Genomic DNA, 22,719 nt, shown 5'->3' with positions numbered 1-22,719 from the left:
ATATGTTTCACTCAATATGCATCCGAAGAAGTGGGTTGTAGCCCACGAAAGCTTATGCTCTAATAAATTTGTTAGTCTCTAAGGTGCCACAAGTACTCCTGTTCTTTTTGCGGATACAGACTAACACGGCTGCTACTCTGAAACCTATAAACACACAGCAACACGTAAACAAAACAAAAAAATCCCTACCAAAACACCACACTGCACACACAATTCTCCCACTAGGGAGACAATCAGAGGGCGAATGAACCACACGTGACATGTTAGTCACATCACTTCATGCACTACTGGAAGGCACTCAGACTCTGCAGTGACGAGTGTGGTGTAAGAGCCGATGTAGAACAGAATATGGACAGCAAAATAATTTTAGTAGCTGTATCAGTCAATATAGTATATATGATCTCTCCTTCTTTACCAGACACATACCTGAATATCCATTGCAGAAGCTAAAGTTGGCTTAACGCTCCCCGAGAATGAGAAATCTCCATGCTGAATTGCCCTGTGCATAATATCGTTATTATTTACCACGGCGACGAGTTGGATTGGAAGTCCCATTTTCTGTGCAATATATCCAGCTAGGAAAGAAAAATTCAAAAACGTGGGCTTCAGCCCCGTGATGAAACACTCATAAAGCAGATTTACCAATGAAATCATTGCTCCTCCATTTGTGCAAATTTATCAGGAGAGGCCAAAACTTATGTTCCATAATGCAGTTCTATCTTTAATATACAGGTATAGCCCAAAGAAACTACAGCTCCCAGTATGCAATGCTCCATTTGAGCAACCTCACAGCAAGAGAGACCACTGCATGGTTGGTCCTGGAATCTCTGTGGACCCCACCATCATATTAAGAGATGTAGTGAAGAGAGGGGGCTCTGGAAGATACTTTTCATTCAAATGGGATGTGACCTTTGAACTCTTGCCAACATGCTAATGCAGCTTCAGATAGATGCCCCTGAAATATCATGAATGCAACTTTTTACATCACCCCTTGTATTGCTTTTCCAATAGATATGATTCCCCTAAAGTTAAAAACGCCAGAATTGTACAGTTAGGAGAGAGCTGTTACCATGATTGTCCCTGCCCCCTACCCCCCAAAAACAGGATAAAGTTCATGTGCAAATGGATGTATAATGAATCAAAGCTACACACAGGCCAGATTAACTGTACTACTACTGGACAAACTGGAGAAATGGTCTGAAGTAAATAGGATGAAATTCAATAAGGACAAATGCAAAGTACTCCACTTAGGAAGGAACAATCAGTTGCACACATACAAAATGGGAAATGACCGCCTAGGAAGGAGTACTGCAGAAAGGGATCTGGGGGTCATAGCGGACCATAAGCTAAATATGAGTCAACAGTGTAACACTGTTGCAAAAAAAGCAAACATCATTCTGGGATATATTAGCAGGAGTGTTGTAAGTAAGACACAAGAAGTAATTCTTCCACTCTACTCCACACTGATTAGGCCACAACTGGAGTATTCTGTCCAGTTCTGGGTGCAACATTTCAGGAAAGATGTGGACAAATTGGAGAAAATCCAGAGAAGAGCAACAAAAATGATTAAAGGACTAGAAAACATGAGGGAAGATTGAAAAAATTGGGTTTGTTTAGTCTGAAAAAGAGAAGACAGAGGGGACATGATAACAGTTTTTAAGTACATGAAAGGTTGTTACAAGGAGGGGGGGGGGATTTTTTTCTTCTTAACCTCTGAAGATAGGACAAGAAGCAATGGGCTTAAATTGCAGCAATTGTGGTTTAGGTTGGACATTAGGAAAAACTTCCTAACTGTCAGGGTGGTTAAGCACTGGAATAAATTGCCTAGGGAGGTTGTGGAATCTCCATCACTGAAGATTTTTAAGAGCAGGTTAGACAAACACCTGTCAGGAATGGTCTAGATAATAGCTAGTCCTGCCATGACTGCAGGGGACTGGACTAGATGACATCTCAATGTCCCTTCAAGTCCTAGGAGTCTATGATTCTATGAATTCATGTCTAATTTAGAATAATCAGATCCTCAGTATTTTCTCTCTTCAGTATCCAACTCATTCTGTTCATGTGTCTTTCTAATATGCTCATCCCCATATTACCTAGATATGGCACCATAGCATTGTTCTGTGTCTTGTATGACACCAACAATGCTATTGGTACTTAAATATTACTAATCATGATTTAAGTGGTTCAGAAAAAAAATACAACCTCCCTCTTTATCACAAGCCACTTTTTGGTTTTAAGACCCAAAGAATGTCTTTCCCCCCCACCTAACCTGTGATATTTCCTCCACCCCCTGTTGGCACAACGATTTCCACAGTTGGCAGTGGAGTCATGTCCATGAATGGAGTGCACTGAAAGTAAGCATGGAAGTAGTGAGCGATCTGCACCATAATCCTAGACCAGTTCATTGAGTTCAAGCTCATCAGATTGTGTTTTCTAGAGAGATCTGCATCAGCGAACAATTCTTTGATCAGCTCGTCAATTTCATCGCAATTTCCATGAGCTGTGAAAAAGAGAAAGGAACAATCAGGAGTATTAACTGAAGTGTTGCTGAAATTAGTGAATTAGGCATAAAATAGTTGTTTTCACCTACCGAACAGGATTCAAGACTGATATGTTATTCTAGCCATCAAACTGGATTTGTGGAGGTGGGGTTAGCACACATATAGAGGTCCAACAGAAATATTTGGATCCAGGTGTGGGTTCCGATTCTGAATTACTCAGAATTCCCAACTTTTAAGGGTGTTTGGATCTGGGATTTTGGTTTGGGCCCATCTATAGGTTATTCCAAGGTCATAAAATGAACCAGCGGCAGAGTCAGGACTTGAACCAATGTCTTATGGCTCCCAATTCTTTTCAGTAACTCAGAGCGCTGCCTGGCCAAAAGGGAGTCATGGTAGGGCCCTACAAAATTAATGGTCCATTCTGGTCAATTTCACGGCCATAGGATATGAAAATTGGTCAATTTCATGTTTTCAGATGTTTATATCTGTAATTTCATGTGTTGTAACCTTGGGGGTCCTGACTCAAAAGGGGGTGTGTGGAGGGTCACAAAGCTGTTGTAGGGGGGTTGTTGAATTGCCACCCTCACTTCTGTGCTGCTTTCAGAGCTGGACTTGAAGGCAGCAGCCCCAGAAGGTTCCTGGAGGTGGACGTGGGTTTGATCTTCTTCAGGTCTGGGAAACCTATTCAGACCTGAAGAAAAGCTCTGTGTAAACACGAAAGCTTTTCTCTCGCACCAGCTGAAGTTGGTCCAATAAAAGGTATTACCTCACTCACCTTGTCTCTCTAATATCCTGGGACTCACATGACTACAACAATAGTGCATACAAGCCATGCTAATTGATGGCCCAACATGGTACACCCACAGCGGGACCAGTTTGTAACACAATTCCCACGAGGCTTTCTAGAATTAATGGCCAGTTCACATTGGGATTGACATTAACATCAACCCGGCAATAGTATGAAGTAGATCATCCAACAAAATGCAAACCAGTAAACACGTGGACGTTCTCTTCGATCACCGTTGTCATCTGCAGTTCTTGGATCTGGCTGCAGAGATCTTTGGGTAATAGAACAAAGATATCCATGTTGTTTTCCCCTCGCACACTTTCAATTGCCGAGCTACCGGTGTCTCCCGAAGTTCCTGTTTCACATGAAAATAATCAAGGACAATGTAGGAATATTAAAGAAGGTACTAACAGTGATTCCCCCAAGTGACAGTGACCCCCTCATAATTTGTCCCCCACACTTTAAAATCCAACAGTTTCACCAAGTACAAAAATCTCTTGGGTCTTCTGTTAAAACTTGTAAGCTACTGTCTGTAGAAACCATTGATTGTATCTATCCTGTGAAAGATACTTTATTACTACGTAAAACTTACAAACAAGTTAATTGACTTTGTTCTTGAAGTAATTGGTACAATGTAAACAAACACTATAAGCCGTTAAGTGACTTTCACTTCATTGTAATAGCAAGGGCAGACCCCCACCCTCTGTGATTATAGGGCCGGGAGTCTCAAATGAATTAGCACACACCCCGAAAGTGGTGGAGACAGTAAATTAAAATATGGTTAAGATATGGAATGTATGCTGATGAATGCTTGATATACATGAATGGTTAGGGAGGTGCCAGCCTAGAAAGGGAGTATCCATCGGCCGAAGAATGTGTCAAGTGGATGACCAGACAACCCCCGGAGGGTAAACTGGGATCCACCCCATCACCTGGAAGGATGAGAAACACAAACTTTGGATAGTTTGGAGCCACCAGGAATGTGCCCAGGAATGTGCCCAGGAATGTGCCATCTGCTGATTGAGTCAGCAACAGCAGAATGAAACAGCTCCCATAGACTAACATAGGAATTAATTCCTATAAGAATGGACTCTCAAGACTGATAACGCTGAGTCTCTGGTTCTGCTGCCAACCTCCAGGAGCATCAGGTGCATCTGACACAGACTCGGCTCCATCCTCATGACCAAGATACCTGGCCAGTAACTTGGCATGAGCAACTTCTAGGCTGGTAACTATAACACCTATACAGAACTTAAATGAATGATTGTGTGAATGAATCTATCTATCTATATATGTGTGTGTGTGTGTAAGGAATAAGTAGTGATAGGAATAAAGTAGTCAAACAACGTTGTTTACTTTTATCTTTTGCTTTACCATTATATTTACAATAAATGTGGCATCTTTGCCTTATCCCTCTTAATAAGATCCTGCTGGTTTTTATTCTATTGGTATAACAACAAAATAATTGTATCTACTAATTAAGAGTTAAAGACTGAAAGATCAGCCACATTTGTTTTCACACAGAAGGGTGCACTTGTCAGTCCGGATTATTTTTGGTTAGTGCCAGGTGTACGGCATTTAATACTGGAAAATGAGCACTTCCCAATAGGCAAGTGTCTGCATCACAAACCACTATCAGCAGAGACACCAAGGAGGCTGAACCAGTAAAGATGCCCTCTAGGTCAAGTGAGGCATACTGACCACCCTGTTCTGGAGATAACTAGGATGTTAACCTCCAGGGTTATCAATCCAGTTTCACTCATAAGCACCAATAGGAGGGGTGTGTGTATATATAGTATATAGCCCAGTGCTGTGGACCCACATAATGACCTTTGCACCATTTTGGTAGCCGCTGCACCGGGATAAATTCCGAGTACATTGCTTGCATCCATCTGTTTAGCTGTAACCTACCAACTAGAATAGTGATGTGCTTCTTCCTTTTCTTCAGGAAATACTGTAAAAACTGTCCTGTGCAGGACAAGGACAAGTCCTTAAAGGCATAAGTTACACCATGCCAGAGCTCCAAAACATTCAACCCATTCTTCAGCCTGGCCAGATGCACAACATTTTTGTGTCTGAACCTCCGGAAGGCGCGGTCAATCAGATCTGGAGGGAAGAAGTTGAAGGAGACTGTTAGAATAGGTACCAGGAATAAACCTCTAACACATCACCTACATGATCATGGTTTGCCAAGCCCGTGAGAATCTTTACTGAAAAACCAAAGACTCTCCAGTACCGCAGAGCTAAGGAAGTGATAGACAGAAGCCCAAGACATTATTCTCTTACAAATTAAGAGTCTGATCCTCAGTGTAAATTGAACAGGTCCACTGACTTTAACAGAGCCATGCTGATTTATACCAGTTGAGGGTCTGACCCAGTCAGATCTATTTTTACAATTAAAACAAGAATCAACCAATGTTGCAATGAACAGGCTCAGGTGGATGGTCCCCACTGCCCTCTAATGGACACAGTGGCCTGGTCTACACTTGGTGGGGAGTTAGGGGGGGATTGACCTAGGATACACAACTTCAGCTAGGAGAATAGCATAGCTGAAGTCGACGTATCTTAGTTCGACTTACCTCGCGGCACAGGGTCGATTGCCGTGGCTCACCCATCAACTTTGCTTCCGCCTCTCGCTGAGCTGGAGTTCAGCAGTCGACGGGAGAGCAATCGGGAATCGATTTATCGAGTCTACACTACACGCAATAAATCGATCCCGGATAGATCGATCGCTATAGACATACCCAGTGGCTTTGGTTAGGTGCTATATTAGAATCTAACTGTATAAACAGAACTGCGCAACTGTCTGTCAGAGGCCATTTACGGCTGACAGCTAAGGAGATGCTGCTTTTACAGCAGGAGAATCCAAACTCTTTCCCCACTGTTGGAGAGAAATTTGAGCATCCATGGAGTGCACCACAGTGACAACTCTGAAGCACCACGAGGCCACCGATTTGTTACAAGGTGTCTTTACCAAAACCTACACCTGACTTCATGTTACATGCTTGTTTTGTGATCCATTTTGCCAGGGGAAAATATAGAACCAGGAACACCTGGCAGAAGGAGGAATCAATTTGCCACATTTGCTTTTACATCTGTTTACAAATATGTGTTAATTAAAACAGTCTGGACCAAATTCTGACACGGTGCTACCCAAAGGCAAAGAAAAACCACACACACAGCAAGAAAGGAAATTTCCTCCTTAATCCTGTCTACACCAATCAAAAGCCACATAGGGTTCCACAGGTCTTCTATGATAGGAGCCACAAAGGTGACAGAGCCTGCTTATCTTTTCCATGTACACCCTCTGATACACCAAAGGTCTCATCTGATACGCTCCCATGTTCCTAGAAGGCATCTTCTACATGGAATAGCCATGTGGGCAGGGGCTGCTGCAGCCAGCATAAAGATGCCCAATACCACCGATTTTGCAACATTATACATACTATATTTGCACCCACTTGCAGCAGAGATCTGCCTTCCTACAGCAACCTGGGAAACTGCATTAGCCCTTCAAGAGAATGACATTTATAGACAGAGACAGAATTTGGCCCTGTGTTTGTTTAAAGAGAATCTTCTGCTAGTCTTCAGAAGAGGAGCAGATCTCCAACAATCTAGTTTAACCACAAGACACACCAAGTGGATGAAACAATTGGGGAAGGTAAAGGACAGGGTAACATTATAATAACCATGGAGATTCTGGCCACTAAGGGCCTTCATAGGTCCAGTGAGGATCAGGGTTATTAGGCTGATGGGTTAATAGAGGGTAAAATAATAGTGTAATCTAAGAGCTTTGATACAAATAGCGTGAACCCTACAGCAGGCTGCTTGGATTGCTGTCTAGTTTGCGTTTACCATTCAGCTCTTTCCGTGGGATTAGTTCAGACGAGATGAAGAGTGAACTCAGCTCTTTCACCAGCTCTGGATAGGAGAAGGCACTCCATGTGCGCAGGGTGTTATAGTCCAGGGTAGGGATTTCCTGGGGCATGAAAAGGCCACCATCCGGCGCATAGCCAGAAAAGAGGGCTCCTTCAAAGTCAACGCTCCTGGCTTCTCCTCGAGTGCTGATGTACCTCATGTTTCCAGCGTCGCTGCAAGAGACGTGACAGTTACACCAGGGTGCCCAGGGGGAGAAGTCTGGGGTATCACATGACAGGGAGACAGACAGACAGGTGTCCTGTGGATGCTGCTGTGCCCTTTACTATCGGTGTCATGGAAACTGGGAACAAGACTGGCTTCAAGACTGATTCATCAAGACAGCTAGTGCTCTGAAAGTGCAATGGGGTATTCTCAGGCCAGGACTCTCTGAGGAGATTAGAGGGACCCTGCATGTTCCATGAGGACTGGGAGATTTATTTGGGGGAAGGAGAGAACTTATTTCTCTATAGAAACACTTCTTTTGGTATTGCTCCTGCCCACAAAATACCACTGCAGCTCCTACTGAAGCCAGAGGGAGCTGTGCTGGCTCAGCATTTTGAGAATTAGGCCCTTAACTTTATCCTGAGAATTTAGGCCTATATAACTTTAGCACAGCCAAAACAGAAGATGGCACCACACCAGAGACCTGGGCGAGGGGCTGCCTAGTAAGTAAAGTTCACAAGCCAGTGGAAACCAACTGGATCGGAGAGACCCTGCTTACAGCATACCAGGGGAACACATTAGCACTGTAAGAGAGGGACACTGAAACATAGCTCCTTCCAAAAATGATGCTAGCACAAGGTCTAGGCCCACTGTCTGAAGTCAATGGCTGGATTCCCACTGAATGCAATAGGAAGAGAATTCAATAGCTTTTCTAAAAGATCCGCTGTAGGAATTATTTGGGGCAAGTTCTCTGGCCTGTGCTATGCAGGAAGTCAGACTAGATAATCATAATGGTCCCTTTTGGCCTTGGAATGTATTAGAAATGTAAAACATTAACCGGGAAGTATTAGGCCCGCCGACTCCAGCAGCCCTGCACCGGCTGGCCCATCGACCGGCCAACCCCAGCCCCAGCCGTGCCGGCTGGAGCAACCCCAGCCCCTCTCCCTTTATTCGGTTAACCATTTAAACAATATAATTGTAATTGTTTAAACTGTTAACTTTTTAAATGATATTTTACATCCCTAGAATGCGTGAATGGCTCAGAATCTCAGCTTTCATTGGAAAATCAAAGTTTTTTAGCCATCATGTTTGTGGATTAAAACTGGAAAATGTGAACACTAAAGACTTTAAAAACACAGTACATAAAAAGAGCCTAAACTCATTATTTTTAAAACTTGCATGATTTTTCAAGAGGCCTGAATCATGATATTTCAATGTTGGGGGGGTGACAACATTGTATACAGTATTAGGGCACGTCTTCACTACCCGCCGGATTGGCGGGTAGCAATCGATCTATTGGGGATCGACTTATCGCGTCTAGTGAAGACGCGATAAAATCGATCCCTGATCGCTCTGCCGTCGACTCCGAAAATCCACCGCGGCAAGAGGCGGAAACGGAGTCGACGGCGGCGCGGCAGCGGTCGACTCACCGCCGTCCTCCCAGCCAGGTAAGTCGACCTAAAATACGCAACTTCCGCTACGCTATTCACGTAGCTGAAGTTGCGTATCTTAGGTCGACCCCCCCCCCCAGTGTAGACCTAGGGTTAGACTGTAAGCAATTGGGTGCAGGGACCATCTTTTTATCCCGCGTCTGTACAGCACCTAACACAATGGGTCCATGATTGGGGCTCCTAGGTACATCACTGCAATACAACTAATAAATCATCATAGAGTGTAGGAAAACCGATGGCTTTCCGATTCAGGCATGCAGCATTGGAATAAGGAGGTGCCCCCGCACCACCCGGAAAGCTCTCAGACAGAGCAGGGTGAGATTTTTCAGTGAAACTTTTTTGTGTGTGCCCAAAAATACAGATTTGGGTCGACCAGAACGTTTCCAAATTTGTGTTACATTCACCAGATTGATTCAATCCGGAGGAAATTCTGGCACTGGATTTTTTTATTCAAAACTACGTTTTATTTCAAAATATCCTTCAATTTGATTTGAAAAAAAAACCCAGCTGGAGAATACAACCTGCTGGAGGGCCCCAGAATGAGCCTGGCCCGGGAACCGAACCATCAATTCGTTCTGCCAACTCTGTTATGCCAGCAGGGGGGGCGCTCGCCCGTGCCATGTTTGTTTGCAGCTTTGGGGCAGCGGTTTGCAACCTGTCCAAGCCAGCAGCAGCCGCCCCGCACAATGCAAAGCTTCTGCCAGGGGGAGCGTCTGCCAGCCCCAGCCGCGGAAAACCCACCGCTGTGCAAATCAGAGCTAGTCCCCGCGCGGCTCTGCAGACACTCAAGCGCCGAGAGCCGCTGGCCCCAGCAGGAGGCGGGCTGTGGGGTGCAGGAGCCCAGGCAAATACCGCCCCCACTCCCGGGCGGTCAGTTACCGGCTTCAGCCCCTTAGAGCTTTGGAAACTGGCAGCTGATCCGGCCCATCCCGCAGAGTGTGAGCGGGGAAGGCGAGCCCTGCCCCAGCAGCAGAAAGCAATGCCCGCTCTCCCCCGAGCAGGGTCAAACCAGCCCCATAGAGCCGTCCTTGCCCTGCCCAAAGCGGCTGGGGTTTACTTACTAATTAGCAATGCACAAGCCGACTAGACTCCGGAATAGAGCTTAAGGGAGCTTTGCTTTATTTCCCAGACAGCAAGCCAGCCTTGGCCTGTGTGCTCCCTGAAAACACTCCCCACTCCAACTCACATTGGGACTGCAGGTTCCTCTGTAAATAGGACTCCGGTTGTAAGTCAAAAATAGGCATAAAGGATCTTTGCAGTTTCATCCGTCCATAGATAGCTGGATTCGTTACAGACAATAATGAATAAAGCTACACATTCCCCCTGGGAGGTAGGTAAACAACTAAAATCCACATTGTATAGATGGGGAAACCGAGGCACAGAGTGGTTATGTGACTTGCCCAAAGTCAGACAACAAGCTAGTGGCAGCGTCAGGGCTAAAACCCAGATTTCCTAGGGCCAATTCCTCTGTCTTAACCACAAGACAACCTTCCTCTCTTTCTAGCTTCTTTTTCTCGCATCAGTTTATAAAGGTTTGTTTTTACATGGCTGTATTTTGGGGACAAGGTGAGTACAGAACGGATGCTTCAGTGCTACAAAGTGAGCTGCACACTGGATATTTGGAAAAATGCACTCCCAAGTCTTACAGGACTTTTCCTCTGTGTGTATGTATGTATGCGCGCGGACCAGGGAGAGACACAGAGAGATAATTATTGACTTGCAAATTGTTCTGACAATCTTCATGTAAAGTGCTCAGATACTACAGCAAGGTGCATGGCATAAAAATCTCCATGGATAAATAAATGTGTATAATCACATCTCCCAGCGAGCTATGAATGTGCCTGGCGCAAATAGTGTGGGGCTTACTTGGCCACCACTATCAGAAGTCTTTATACCTTAGCTGTTACCTAGGGGCAGGAATCTTGTCTATGTTTGGTCAAGTGCTCTGACATATTTGTAACTAAGGGAATCCATATGTCTTGAATAGGTAGATCATAAACTCTGCATAAGGAAATGAGTTGTGCTACACACAGTATTTATTTATCTTATGTTCAGCTGTCATACAGGAATAACTGAAACAGGGACATCCTTGGTACATACAAAGACAGCTCTTGATCAACCAAGATTTCACCTGAGAGAATCTCATACCATCTATTCGCAAGAGCTCATAGAGTTGACTGTAGAAACCATTTTACATATAGTTGACCTTTTAGGCTAAGATTCAGTGTAGGTGGCCATGAACTCCACCATCCATGGAACCAACAGCCAACTGCGACCGGACATTGTCATCACCAATAAGAACCAAAAGAAGATCGTCACAGTGGATGTCATAGTGCCCTTCGAGAACAGGACCCTGGCTTTCCACAAAGCTCGAGCTTGAAAGGTGGAGAAATACGCCCCTCTGGCCGACACCTTGAGAGCTAGGAGTTACCAGGTTCAAACTCACATTCTGTGATCGCCAGAGCCCTGAGCACATAGGACCCCTGCAACAAGCGAGTGTTGCGGGAATGCAGAATTGGTCAGCGCTACACTCAGCTGATGCGGCAACTCATGGTGTTGGATGCCATCAGGTAGTCCCGGGACATCGACCTAGAACACATCACCGGACATCGACAATACCAGCAGAGATGAGCTGGAGTGCCGATGAGAAGCGCAGTCAGGAAAGTAACTGGAATACTTCCCTGATGGATTGTATTTTCTAACGGACAACCTATCCTAAATTCTCAATTACTAAGGGACAATCTTCACTCATTGCTATATTTGCTTTCTACAACCAACTCTCTGTTTAACTTTTCATGAGTGATGTACCTGGATATTTGGATGCTAATATCTAAACTGCATTGTTAAATTTATTGACCTTCATTTGGGATATTGCAGATTATGTACTATATGTATTCTATGACTTTTAAGACAAACTTTGTACTTTTGCATAATTTAAGCATTATACCCATATGTACAGACACACTTTCCTTAAACCTGTGAATTATATAATTTTAGCATTAGCTTTAATAAAAAATTTTAAATCAGTTTAGCATGTTATATGTCCTCTGTCTATGACTCTGTGCTTCCCTGATTGGTAGGGTGACCAGATGTCCCGATTTTATAGGGGCAGTCCCGATTTTGGGGTCTTTTTCTTATACAGGCTCCTATTACCCCTCACCCCGTCCCGATTTTTCACGTTTGCTGCCTGGTCACCTTACTGATTGGTCTTAACAGAGAGTTTCCACCTCTAATTTCTATTATTCTATGTTTTTGAGAAAAATACTCACTCTTTTCTATAGGATCAAGAATCAGGATAATGCCACGTTGCTGTGAGCAGCACATGGCTGATCAGTGTCACCATATATCAGCCCAAGTACTGTTATGGCACCTAATGGGACTTCGACCCAGAAAAATCAGATCCAAAGGTACAGAGCAATGCTGATAACAACTACAATTGAGTCTAAAGCCTCAGTCCTGCAAACACATATGCATGTACTTCATTTATGCACATGAGTAAAGTTCAGCACATGCACAAAAGTTTGCAGGATTAGAACCTAAAAGAGCATCAGGGTTCATCTAGCTGCCTTGGTCAGTAGTGCTGTGATGTCACAGAATAATTAGAACTGCAAGAAAGTTCTGCTGTAACGGCTTGTCTAGTCCTTCCCTGGTACATTGTGGTAGGAATGGTTTCCTAGCGGTCATAGCTCTTAAGGCCAGAGGAGACCACTTTGATCATCTAGTCCTGCATAACACAGAGAGAGAATTTCACCCTGGAATTCCTGTATGGTGCCCAACAATTGGTGGTTGAATGAGAGCATCTCTTTTAGAAAGACATCCAATCCTGATTGAAAGACTCCCAAGATATAGAGAATTTACTACATCCCTTGGTACGCTGTTCCAATGGTTAATTGCCCTTGATGTTAAAAATGTGTGCCTCATTTCATTATTCCTGAACCATTGTTTGGAGATGGGTGTCAAGTTCAGCTTTGAATTTGTTTCATTTAGATTTATAATGCACCAAAAAGAGGCGCAGTTCCCAAACTCTAGATGCTTTTGACCATCGTTTAACAGAACAGCGTAACTGTCCTGCTTAGATATGCATGTGGGGGGCATTTTCAAATCTACGCAGCTCCTTTAGCAGACACAACAAGCAAACTTCAAGACGCAATGAATGGGCTGCCCAGCAATGACTTGCAAAAACTGGTGATATCGATACTGCATTTGTATGGGGCCTTTCATCCAGCTGGATATCAATGTGTTCCAACACAACTAAGGGCTTGTCTTCACTGCAACGTAGCTCAAGTTATCTCCACTTGAGTTAATTCCCCGAGTTAGCCGGCTCCAGTGAAAGTGCTTACGCAGCAAAACAACACTCGAGCTGCACAGACTGATCGGAGTGTTTGCCTTGGCAGCACAGAGGAGCTGCATTCCCACTGCATTATTAGCTGGAACAGCCCCACTTGAATTCCAACTCATACCCCCGCACAGGCCAGCTAGCTTGAATTTAAAACACCACCAAACTTTTGTGTGCGCACAGGAGTCAGGTTAGGGGTAACACTTGAGCTATACCTGGAGCTAACACTGAAGTGAAGGCAAGCCTTAGTGATCAGCAGATTCTGCTCTTCTGTAAGCCTTCTGCCAGTGAGAGTTGGCAGCAACAAGGGCCAGGTGCTTATACCCCTGCAACCCTACTGACAACAGACCGTGGGCTATTGAATGCAAAAACTGAGTGTGCAACACTAAGGGCTGGTCTACACACAGCTGTGTTACTGCTTTAACGATAGAAACCACTATAGTTAAAACAGAACCGCCTAGTGTGGATGGAGTTATACCTGTATAACTTATTCCCCTGCATTTGTGGTAATAAAGTTATCCTGGTCTAAGCACCTTTACACTGGTGTAACTGCATTCACTGCAGGTGTTGTCCTGTTTTCACTATATCAATATAAAAGCAGCCCCCCTAACCGAAATAGCTAAATCGGTACAAACACTGTGTGCAGACCAGGCCTAAAGTTGCACAATTAAGCATGCAAAAGCGAGGAACTTTAGAAGCCAGGGCTGTTCCGGCAGCTCCTCTGTCCTTGGGCCTATGACGGTAGTCTCTGACTGTTTCTCCGATAACTGTAAATAATACACCATTTGCTACAACCTTACATACTCCCCAAGTAATTCATATCACCAGTGTTCATGTATTGAAAGGTTGTATCATAAAGCCTATGCACAAAAGGCAGTGGTTTGTGCACCCAGTCATAACTTTTGCCTTTCCTGCCTTTTTAGTGCTTAACCCTACAGCCTTCATGTTGGATTAATGTATTTTTGCACTTAATTTCCTAGGTTGTTAGGAGTTTTTCTTGATTACAAACAAAAGTGTGTGCACATGGGTTGTGGTCGGGGAGGAAGTGCTCAGTTTTCTAGGGGTATTAGCAGACTCCCTACCAACCTCATTAGTAAATTACAAGCTTGAACACTTAACAGCAAGATATTAGGGTACGTCTATACTTACCCATGGTTCGGCGGCAAGCAAGCAATCTTCTGGGATCGATTTATCGCGTCTTGTCTAGACGCGATAAATCGATCCCGGAAGTGCTCGCCGTCGACGCTGGTAATCCTGCTCCGCGAGAGGAGTAGGCGGAGTTGACGGGGGAGCCTGCCTACCGCGTGTGGACCCGCGGTAAGTACCTTTAAGTTCGAACTAAGATACTTCGACTTCAGCTACGTTATTCACGTAGCTGAAGTTGCATATCTTAGTTCGAACTGGGGGCTTAGTGTGGACCAGCCCTTAGAATCATAGAATCATAGAACTGGAAGGTACCTCGATAGGTCATCTAGTATTATCTAGTCCATTCCTGACAGGTGTTTGTCTAACCTGCTCCTAAAAATCTCCAGTGATGGAGATTCCACAATATTGGCTAGTGTCCCATTATTTCAGGTAGGGTTGCCAACTTTCTAATCGCACAAAACCGAACACCCTAGCCCTGCTCCTTCCCCGAGGCCCTGCCCCCCGCTTATAACATTCCCCCTCCCTCGGTGGCTCACTCTCCCCCCACCCTCACTTATTTTCACTGGGCTGGGGTAGGGAGTTGGGGTGCGGGAGGGGGTCAGGGCTCTAACTGGAGATGCAGGCTCCAAGGTGGGGCCAGAAATGAGGGGTTCAGGGTGCGGGAGGGGGCTCCAGGCTGGGGCAGGGAGGTGGGGTGTGGGAGGGGGTGAGGGCTACAGCTGGGGGTGCAGGCTCTGGGGTGGGGCTGGGGATGAGGGGTTTGGGATGCAGGAGGGGGCACTGGGCTGGGGGAGGGGATTGGGGTGGGAGGGTGAGGGCTCCGGCTGGGGATGCTGGCTCTGGGGTGGGCCAGGGGATGAGGGGTTTGGGGGGGAGGGGTCAGGGCTGGGGCAGGGGGTTGGGGCACGGGCTTACCTCAGGCGGCTCCCAGTCAGCAGTGCAGCAGGGCTAAGGCAGGCTCCCTGCCTGTCCTGGCACTGTGCTGCACCCCGGAAGCGGACACAGGGCCGGCTCCTAGGCGGGTGGGCCAGGAGGCTCCTTGAGCTGCTCTCGCCCACAAGCACCGCTCCCCCAGCTCCCATTGGCCGCGGTTCCCGGCCAATGGGAGTGCGGAGCTGGTGCTTGGGGTGGGGGCAGCGTGCAGAGCCCTCTGCCTCCCCCACCTAGGAGCCGGACCTGCTGTCCACTTCCAGGGTGCATAGGTGGGGGGTAGGAAGGAAGGAGCAAGGTTGGGGATGGCTAATGCATGGGGACTTTCCCCTTAGAGATTTAGGTTGAGTTGAACCATAAATGCTAAGCAAACCAAAAGTCTGTCAACCCCAAAGAACAGATGCTGCAGGGATCAAATAATGTAACCCACAAGAACCAAACCCAGCAGGACTCCATATTCTTTATTCTACCAGAGCAACATGTACTATTCTTATTAAACACTAGGTGGCAGCAACCTCTACTTCCATACACAGTGCCATGAGGCGCTAGCATTTTGCTCTACCTATTTTACAAATTGCAAACAATGAAATGCAAGTGCAGGGCTCTGGCCAGCTGTGCATTGTACAGATCCTTTCGTCCCCCTAATCAGATTCTGTTAGAATTATGCAGGGCATTTCTTTGGGCAGAGATGTTTTATTCGCCACCCTGTAAATGATAAAATTTTGGGGAGCAGGGAGTGATTCTGCCCAGATTTCTCCCCCTTCCCTTTTAATTCTCTTATACCTTCAAGTTCTCTGTATTGTGCGGACCCTACCAATGATAGTGCTTTCTTTTGTATCATTTACAGAGTGCACTGAGGGTATATAGCACTTACAGAACATAGATGGGTGCCTGCATACAGGGCCGCCCAGAGGATTCAGGGGGCCTGGAGCAAAGCAATTTCGGGGGCCCCTTCCATAAAAAAAAAGTTGCAATACTATAGAATACTATATTCTCGTGGGGGCCCCTGTAAATTGCCCCATTTGCCCCCCCCCAGGCGGCCCTGCCTGCATACACATTTAACCTTAATGATCCCGCTGAGCTCTTACATAGCATTTTAGAAAGGAGCTAAGTATTGTTAACCTCATTTTTACAGGTGTGGAAACTGAGGCACGGGGCAGTCACACAGCAGCACCTGCAATAAAACTAAGCTCTCCTCTTAGTCTAGGTTCCTAGCCACTAGCCCACGCTGTACCAGCTTTCAACCACTCACTCGGGCTTCTCAGAGATTTCTCAGGCCGGCCTCCAAATTCCCAGGCCTTTCAGAGCTCCCTGAGAGGAAGGCGGGTGGAGAAGGAGAGCACGGGAATGGATTATGAGGGCTTCGTCACTAGCAGCCTGAACTTTAGAGGTGGCAATGAGTTGCCTTCAGTGGGAGCTGAGAGTGCTCCCCCCTCAGGATCAGGCTCGAAGCCGTGAATGAATCCCTGCTTTTGGTGAGCCCGAAGTCCACCACCACCGGCTGCTGCCACACTCTCCAAACATGCTTTGACTCTGTGCTCGGATGCCATAGGCAGTTCCTCAGCTGGTGTAGCTTGTCAACAAGACTCTACTGAAGTCAGTGGAACAACACCAGTTCATGCCATCTGCAGAGCTGGCCCATGGTGTATGACTGGCAATTTCCCTCCTCAGGAGCTAGTTAGTTTGAAGAGAGCAACCAGAACTCCTTGTTCTCTGCCTGGGTTGGAATATGCAGTTCTAGTTAGCTTTAATCTCACTGCTACGCATGACATGGAAGGCTCCTGCACCCCCTGCTAGAGAAAGGGACATCCTGTGTGCAAACATAGGCAGGCTGATGTTTGCACACACAAGTACCTGTTGCCAGATAATGACTGCACCATCTGACTCCGGGCTGGTCTTATGAGCACCTCCGCCCAAACTGGTTCGGTCAAACCATTCCCGTGTTAGGGAGGCTGGGAAGGTGTCACAGCTGAGCTGCTGCAGTTTTCTGGCACAATCCCTCACAACTCTTGCCTCACCCTGCAGGAACCATCCTGAACTTTGTGGCCCCTTCCCAGGTCATCATGTGCAGGAAATGAAATATCTTGTACCTGTCCATAATGCCCTGCACTCATCTACGGCTGCCCTAGTGCATCCAGTGGGGGCTGGAGGGAGGTTGTAGGATGTTCACCCTATTTCTCAGAATACCCTTCTGGTCCCACAATGATTTGCAGGTTCTCCCACAGCCCCTTGTTGGGGAGCAGTGCTGGGAACTGTGGAATGGGAGTGTTGTGTACTATTTGCAGATACTAGGAGGACAGTCGGGTCCAGGTCCACACAAAACTAAAGGCCCGGCCTCCTCAACTATGGGATAGGAACCACTAAGCCCAGGCCACAGAGTGCTGAGTGTGGACACACTGAACTGCTTTACAGAGCCAGGCTAGTAATGCAAGAGCAATGGGTGCTAGAAACCCTTACTTGTAACATTTAGCCGTGGATCAGAGCCATTTTTTGAGTACGGACAGGGCTGGAAGGAGCTGATGGAAAGGCAAGCAGGATCCCAACAGCTGTGTCCATCTAGGCATAACCAACATTACCAACTCTCCTTGGTGGGATAACTCAAACATTGAATTTTCCCCCTCTTCAATTCCTCACTCCAGTAGAATCTGGCGATCACAAGAACTGCGAATGCGGGAGACCACTCAGCAGCAGCTTTACTTGCACTTGTATCTTTGCTTTAACCCAGCCTTTGTTCTCCTCTTCCTCTTTCTTGCAGCTAAGACATAAATCCAGGTCCTGACCACCTGTGGTATTCAAGTTCCCATGGCACTTTTTCTAAAATAAGGGGTGTCACCTCCATTATTCTGGCTAAACTCAGGTAACTACATTTTCCCTACCTCAGCTCCCCCATCGGTTTTGACTGGAAAAAGATATTCTCCACCTTCTGTCCTAATTGGTGGTGTAATGTTGCTGTGAAGTGCAGAGCTGCTTTTCTCCCTCTCCTCCCCAGAGGTGGCTGCATTTCATGGGTGGGAGAAAGCAATCCCACCATATCCAATACCCTTTCCTGTTGTGAGATTTAACTTGGTGTTGTTTAAAACCTTCGGTTAAAGTTTCTGTAGACGTGTAAAATCAGAGGAGCCTGATTTTCAATGATGTTTAACACCTGCCACCATTCCAGTGGAAACTGCAGATACTAGAAAATTGGGCCCATTCTTAACACAGAAGAAGACAAGGTCCCTGACCCAAAAAGTTTGCAATGTTTTCCCCTTTGTAGAGTAAAACAACTAATAAATCATCCATCAGGAGAAGATTTAAACACAAGATCTTGTAGGGTAAATATTAATTTTCTGTGCAGTCATCCATCAACATAACATGTTCAACTCAAGTGTCATTATAAATCCTCATGTCAGAAACATATTTTAAGTTCTTCTACAGTTCACACATCATAAAGAATTTGACAGGAATGCCTCAGCACAGGGACTACAAACCCCAGTCCTCCCCTCAGCTAAGTGCTAGCTAGTTAGATGTTTAACCCCTAAACTAAAATCAAACAAAACTAAATAGTAAGTAAATAAATAGATGATTCACTGGTCTAATCCAGAGTGGTATTTCCTTTGGTTCTGTCTGAGAAGTAGACAGCACCGGAAGATTCTGTGCATTTGTATCTAAGGCTACTGGGGGAAGGGATAGCTCAGTGGTTTGAGCTTTGGCCTCCTAAACCCAGAGTTGTGCATTCAATCCTTGAGGGGGTCAGTTAGGGATCTGGGGCACTAAAATAAAAATAAAAAAACTGTCAGGGACAGTACTTGGTCCTGCTGTGAAGGCAGGGGACTGGACTCAATGACCTTTCAAGGTCCCTTCCAGTTCTGAGATAGGTATATCTCCATATAAACATTGTGTGTACAATGCCTACCCAGAACATTAGGTAATTACTTGGTCTAGCTGGATTAAAGCTGCCTCGGGGCTGTCTCTATGAGATGCAATCATATCCAGTGATTGCAGTGTAGATATACCCTCTGGATCATGTCACTGTGCACCCTTAATCTTCTTTTAATGCCTTTTCATTGATATATTTATATGGATATATTATTAAATCTGCAAACAAACCAAAGTGCACAAAATTGCCCTTTTGGCATGACAAATATACATCCCCTCTTCCAGATACAGTGTGTGTTAAAGAATTACTATTATCTGACATGGGCTCAGAGATAACATTTCCACGTGGGTGATCTTTTCCCATTTCCTCCCCAAATTCTGTATTTTGGAGGGCAATAGTTAATCAGGCCAAAGATCACTGTGGGGAAAAAGACGAGCTGGCAGAATTTGAAAGAGGATTCGAGTCCTTTCATCTCAGCTTCTCACTGTAGACTCTCAATACAGAAATGAGTTTCACAATAGGTTCTAAGGCACCACTGCCTCCGATTTTGTTCAGTAGAGCAAAGTGCAAGACAGTTGTGGAGACAGAGGTCACAGGAATCTTGAGGGCAAGATTATGCAACTCTTACTCCCGTCTATGGGACATTTTGAATGGGTAAGGGTTCACCAACGGAAGGGTTGCACAACCCAGCCCTAAAAGTCTGGCAATTAAATTAAATGCAAGGGCCAAATTTTATCTCAAGAGCTGTATATGCATGTGAATGAAAATGAATGGGGAATGCCTCTTGGGCCCTGTGCCCCAAACCAGAGAGAAAGGTGAGTCCAGTGGCTAGCCCAATAGTCTAACACTTGGGAGACCGCAGTGCAATTCCTTGCTCTGCCACAGACTTCCTTTATGACCTTGGGCAAGTTACTTCATCTCTGCGTGTGTCATTTCCCTCCCTACCAAATGGGGACAGTAGCACTTTCCTACCTCAGAGAGGTGTTTTGAGGAGAAATATGTTAAATAGAGTGGGGTGCTCAGATCCTAGTGATGGGGTCCATAGATAGACCACAGAGCATGGTTTGGGGTAGAAATGGGGTGTTCCTATGCAAAGAGAAGACATGGTACAGGTCATCTTTATCCATACAGCACTTTTTAGAGCATGCTATTTCCCAAGTGACATCCAGAAGGAAAATAATTTGATTACTAACACTCATGCATTTAATGATAGTGATTAATAACAGTAACCACTTACTAATAGTTCATGACTATACCTATGCAAGGCTTAAAAGGAAAACTTTACATATACAGGCCCTGATTCAGGTCTGACTTGCACCAGTGCAAATGAGGAGTGACTCTGCTGCAGTTACTGCAGTTGCATTGGAGTCAAACTGGTGTAAGTGAGGTTACAATCAAGCTAATGACTTGGGCTGGGTGCAGAGCTGACCCTCCTGAATTAGGGGGCCGATATAAATCGGAACCTATTATTATTTATTAGATTGTGTTGTGGTAGCACCCAGGACCCCCAGATATGGACCAGGACCCCATGGTGATAGGCACTGTACAAACACAGACAAAAAGACGGTCCCTGCTCCAAACCCAGATGCAAATGGTGGGACTTGAGAAGATCCCTGCTGATGACAGCAGTGATGCTCCCAGCACATGAAGTCCTGGAGTCACCACGTCTCACTGAATATCGGGTAGTGCACGAGACCGTAACAGCACCGTTATGCCAGTTACATAGCAGGGAAGAGGGCAAATTAGGGCTAGATCATACATTTAGATGCACAGAGTGAGCAACTTCTGTGCTCCCCACTTGTCCCTGACCCTTGCTCATAGAATTCAAGGGGTGGCAAGTTTCCTTATTCCCACACACCCTTTTGCACCCCCATTAAGGACAAGAGACAATCTGGCTCTTACTGACTAGCCATGCATCACGGTGATTCATTGACACTGATACGTTCCAGCTTCTCCAAGACCCTCTGGAATTGTCAGAGGGTGCTTCATAGATAAGAACTTCTCACGAGGAAAATGCCACTGTGCCCTGTAAAATGGGCCCAAGCTGATTCCACGTAGAGTGTAACTCCAGATGTCACTCTATGATCAGATTCCGCATTAGGATTAAGGCCGGGCGCAACCAGGGCAGGGTTTTTTTTGGGGGGGAGCCCATCTCATTCAAACATGAGACCATAGAATGGTTCAGTGCCTTTCCCATTGGTTGGCCGGAACAAAATAACCATGTGAAGCTGTGCCACCACAAAGTCATGATCTCCTCCTGCCATCAGGAAAGCACCTCCCTGCATGGTGACATCACGTCGTATCACTGCACCACAGCACTGCCGAAATAAAGGAAGGACTCTAACTGCAGAATAAGGGACAGACCCAGGGAAGTCAGAACTGTTCTGTGAATTTCAGGATGCCGGGCATCTACACCCCAACTGTCAGTGGCATCTCACCACCACAGATGCTAAAACCAGCAAGGCAAATCTATAGGACACTGGAGGGTACAAGAGAATACCCAACAACTTTGAATGCACACATTTATCCATTGTTGTATGCAGTGTTGTTGGAGCCGTGTCGGTCCCAGGATATGAGAGGGACAAGGTGGGTGAGGGAATATCTTTTATTGGACCAACTTCTGTTGGTGAGAGAGGCGAGCTTTGGAGCTAACACAGAGCTCTTCTTCTGGTCTGGGAAATGTACTTAATGTCACAGTTAATGGGCCTCTTCACCTTGAACGGTCCCTTGAAATATTTGTTAATGATTTACTCCGAACAATCTCCTCCACCTTGTGTTTAGCTGTGACACTCGGAGTACGTTTCCCAGACCTGTAGAAGAGCTCTGTGTAAGCTCAAAAGCTTGTCTCTCTCACCAACAGCATCTGGTCCAATGACAGATATATTACCTCTCCCACCTTGTCACATTCATCCATTGTAAGAGGAGAGAAGATTCTCGAGAAGAACCTGCTGTCTGAGGCCATTGACTCTATGCGTTCTGCTTTCAGGTATAAGCACTAGGTAAACAGAAGCTAAGACAATAAGTTAAGATTTGGTGTGACACACGGAGTGAAATTCAGCCCTGTTCACCGTGAGCCAGCACAACAGCTACACCCTGCATAAATCCCCTTTAAGCCTTCAAAATAGGGGCCTACACGGTATGTAGGCCTGGGACTGGCCTTTTGCACAGGGGTGAATTTTACCCCTCATGAGCATTAATCACTGAAGTAAATCATTTTGCAGCCATCTGAACAAGCTGCTGCGCTTGCAAGGACTTATCAGGCAGCTGATAATGATGTAATCTAATCTAGGAAATATACATCAAGGACAGGCATTCGGTAATTAACATAGGGTGAAATCAAAAAAGATATTGATACAAGAAACCCCGTATTAAGAGCTTGTCTATTCCTAAAACACCATGCATGGAAGCCTTTTCTTACAGAATCAGACTGTTCACACATGGAGTAATTCAGGAATACCTATTCCGCTTTAAGTTCATACTCTACCTTCTTCTGGAGTAACTTTCATGTGTAGATAGGCCCTGAGACAGTGTTAACTTAAAGGAGACTTGCAAAGAAAAAGAAAAAAAATATTGGACGTATGCCATTTTGTGCTTCTGTATCAAACTGGTCATGAAACCCCAAGTCAGGA

At 45.7% G+C, this 22,719-nt stretch overlaps 1 protein-coding gene across 1 annotated transcript in view; it reads right to left on the bottom strand.

Annotated features, from left to right (window-relative positions):
* The window catches only part of THNSL2 (threonine synthase like 2), a 27,313-nt gene extending 4,726 nt beyond the window's left edge, over positions 1-22,587 (bottom strand). Inside the window, 6 exon segments of the mRNA XM_029910701.1 lie at positions 427-575; positions 2,270-2,500; positions 3,491-3,643; positions 5,200-5,394; positions 7,144-7,379; positions 22,575-22,587. Of these exon segments, the coding sequence (XP_029766561.1) occupies positions 427-575; positions 2,270-2,500; positions 3,491-3,643; positions 5,200-5,394; positions 7,144-7,366 (951 nt within the window). The 5' untranslated portion in view covers positions 7,367-7,379; positions 22,575-22,587.
* Positions 22,588-22,719: the final 132 nt, after the last annotated feature.

Source organism: Terrapene carolina, unplaced genomic scaffold (assembly GCF_002925995.2).
Source record: "Terrapene carolina triunguis isolate 2854851 unplaced genomic scaffold, T_m_triunguis-2.0 Scaffold66, whole genome shotgun sequence".
Lineage (NCBI taxonomy): Eukaryota > Metazoa > Chordata > Testudines > Emydidae > Terrapene > Terrapene triunguis.
Note: the sequence above shows the minus strand (reverse complement) of the source record. Positions and strands in the feature narration are given on the sequence as shown.